The sequence below is a fragment of the Lagenorhynchus albirostris genome, chromosome 4 (assembly GCF_949774975.1).
Source record: "Lagenorhynchus albirostris chromosome 4, mLagAlb1.1, whole genome shotgun sequence".
NCBI lineage: Eukaryota > Metazoa > Chordata > Mammalia > Artiodactyla > Delphinidae > Lagenorhynchus > Lagenorhynchus albirostris.
The window spans coordinates 35,538,535-35,541,938 of NC_083098.1; the positions used below are offsets into that span (position 1 = coordinate 35,538,535).

At 39.2% G+C, this 3,404-nt stretch overlaps 1 protein-coding gene across 1 annotated transcript; it reads right to left on the reverse strand.

Annotated features, from left to right (window-relative positions):
• Positions 1 to 2,202: 2,202 nt before the first annotated feature.
• On the reverse strand, positions 2,203 to 3,157 carry LOC132519237 (interferon-inducible double-stranded RNA-dependent protein kinase activator A-like). Its single transcript, XM_060147160.1, has one exon. It carries the CDS (start codon positions 3,145 to 3,147, stop codon positions 2,203 to 2,205), a length of 945 nt encoding a protein of 314 aa, XP_060003143.1. The 5' UTR covers positions 3,148 to 3,157.
• Between the last annotated feature and the right edge of the window lie 247 nt (positions 3,158 to 3,404).

Genomic DNA, 3,404 nt, shown 5'->3' on the forward strand with positions numbered 1-3,404 from the left:
CAATAGAATTAGAAATGTGTATATGTCCATGACTCTCTCTCGCCCTGTCACAGCTCAAAACGTAGTAAGGTAGATAGCTAGTGGGAAGCAGCCGCATGGCACAGGGATATTGGCTTGGTGCTTTGTGACAGCCTGGAGGGGTGGGATAGGGAGGATGGGAGGGAGGGAGACGCAAGAGGGAAGACATATGGGAACATATGTATATGTATAACTGATTCACTTTGTTATAAAGCAGAAACTAACACACCATTGTAAAGCAATTATACGCCAATAAAGATGTTAAAAAAAAAGAATTAGAAATGAAAAAGGAGAAGTAACAACTGACACTGCAGAAATACAAAGGATCATGAGAGATTGCTACAAGACATTACTATGCCAATAAAATGGACAACCTGGAAGAAATGGACAAATTCTTAGAAATGTGCAACCTGCCGAGACTGAACCAGGAAGAAATAGAAAATATGAACAGACCAATCACAAGCACTGAAATTGAAACTGTGATTAAAAATCTTCCAATAAACAAAAGCCCAGGACCAGATGGCTTCACAGGCGAATTCTATAAACATTTAGAGAAGAGCTAACACCTATCCTTCTCAAACTCTTCCAAAATATAGCAGAGGGAGGAACACTCCCAAACTCATTCTACGAGGCCACCATCACACTGATACGAAAACCATACAAAGATGCCACAAAAAAAGTAAACTACAGGCCAATATCACTGATGAACATAGATGCAAAATTCCTCAACAAAATACTAGCAAGCAGAATCCAACAAGACATTAAAAGGATCATACATCATGATCATGTGGGGCTTATTCCAGAAATGCAAGGATTCTTCAATATATGCAAATCAATCAATGTGATACACCATATTAACAAACTGAAGGAGAAAAACCATATGATCATCTCAATAGATGCATTGAAAGCTTTTGACAATATTCAACACCCATTTATGATTAAAAACCCTGCAGAAAGTAGGCATAGAGGGAACTTTCCTCAACATAATAAAGGCCACATATGACAAACCCACAGTCAACATCATCCTCAATGGTGAAGAACTGAAACCATTTCCACTAAGATCAGGAAGAAGACAGGGTTGCCCCCTATCACCACCATTATTCAACATAGTCCTGGAAGTTTTTGCCACAGCAATCTGAGAGAAAAGGAAATAAAAGGAATCCAAATCAGAAAAGCAGAAGTAAAGCTGTCATTGTTTGCAGATGACATGATACTCTACACAGAAAATCCTAAAGATGCTACCAGAAAACTACTAGAGCTAATCAATGAATTTGGTAAAGTAGCAGGATAAAAATTAATGCACAGAAATCTCTGACATTCCTGTACACTAATGATGAAAAATCTGAAAGTGAAATTAAGAAAACTCTCCCATTTACCATTGCTACAAAAAGAATAAAATATCTAGGAATAAACCTACCTAAGGAGACAAAAGACTTGTATGCAGAAAATTATGACACTGATGAAAGAAATTAAAGATGATACAAATAGATGGAGAGATATACCATGTTCTTGGATTGGAAGAATCAACATTGTGAAAATGACTCTACTACCCAAAGCAATCTACCAATTCAATCACTGGCATTTTTCACAGGACTAGAACAAAAAATTTCACAATTTGTATGGAAACACAAAAGACCCCTAATAGCTAAAGCAATCTTTTTTTTAAATAACAACAGCTCTTTATTACATGGATTCAAATACACAGCATACCAATCATGTTCCCTGAAATTTAACCATCACAGTCAATTAAAACCTGTTAGTGCATTCCTCAACACTAATTCTAAGGGGCTTCCTTCAAAATTCCTTTACAAAGCCTTGTACAAAGAAGAGGTTAAGCACCAGTAAGAAAGACTGTTGTTAGCAGTTTTATTTTATCCTCCTCCTCATCAACAACAACAATCATGCAGTTTTTTCCTTCTATGTGCATGCCATTGTAAAATGAGTGCTACACTCTGCTATGGTACAAAGTTTATAAATACAATATACCAATACAAAGTCGAAGCCATTAAAAACATCTTAATAACAACTACCAGAAGATAATTAAATCTGGAGTGTTGATGGAATCTATGAAGAGATTTAGAACCAACACACAAACTCAAACATTATAGTAAATGTTTTACTTGGAAAGGGGAGAAAGGGGAACTTCTTATGTGCTACTGAAGGGTTTTCTACGTTGTTCCACATTTACTTTCTTTCTGCTATTATCTTTAAATACTGCAGAGCATTGTGAGCTGCATCACTCTGCGCCACTCTGCCACAGGAGATCCCTGAGCCATGACAGACTGTGATGGGACTGCTGGACAATTCAGCGAGACATTGATACTGTCCGTTGGCACTCAGTTCTTCTATATCCAAATGTGTTATATTAAAACCTTGCTCCTTTGCAATTTCACTAAGCAGCTGGATGTAATCTGTATTTGGAATACTGAGGAGGCTTCTTTTCAGTAAGTTGATCTTTTCACAAGGATAATTCCTCAAGGAATGCCAAGTACAACCTAAAGAATGTCCTACCACATTTGTCAAAGAAATGTGGTTCTCTGGAGAGATATTACTGAATTTGGCAAGAAATTTCTCAGCAGCATTTCTCTTGGCTTGTTTCTTTGATGCCCCCTTTCCAGTTTCCATGAATGACTCTAGCCTGCAAATTGTGGTATATTCTCTCTTATGAGCAGGTCCTCTCTCCTGGGAAAGGGTATATTCAGGAAGTCTCCAGCCATGATGAATAGCCAATTCCTGTAATGAACCAATAGGATTAAGCTGGTTCTTCAGTTGCTTGGAAGGGTCAGGCATTAAGGGATCAGGAACTGCAAAGAAAATACTTGCACTGGCTTTCAAAATGTTTATGGCAGCCTCAGAAGCTCTATGTTTCGCCAGCTTCTTACTTGTACCTTCACCTGTGCAGGTTATGTCACCAACAGTTACTCTGAAGGTGAAAGTGGGCAAGTGTATTTGCACATTGGATCTTTCACATTCATAAACTGGGATATTCTTGGTCTTCATGCCGTATACATGTAATATCTGAATTGGTGTTTTCCCTGGCTTAGCTGTGATCATCTTCCCCAAACTGAAGGTCCCACTGTCCTCACACTTCAGCGGCGGAGCCATGGCACGATGCCTGCTCTGAGACATAGCCAGAAGGGACGGCTTTGTGGCGGGAGGAAGAGCAGTGTGGAGTGACATCTTCACTCCACAGGTCAGTCAGTCCCTGAGAGGAACGATCTAGAGCCAACACCGCCACCTCCTCCCCTCCTCAGACTCCTCTACAGCAATCTTGAGAACGAAAAATGGAGGTGGAGGAATCAGGCTCCCTGATTTCAGACTATACTACAAAGCTACAGTAATCAAGACAGTATGGTACTGGCACAAAACCAGAAATATAGATCAAT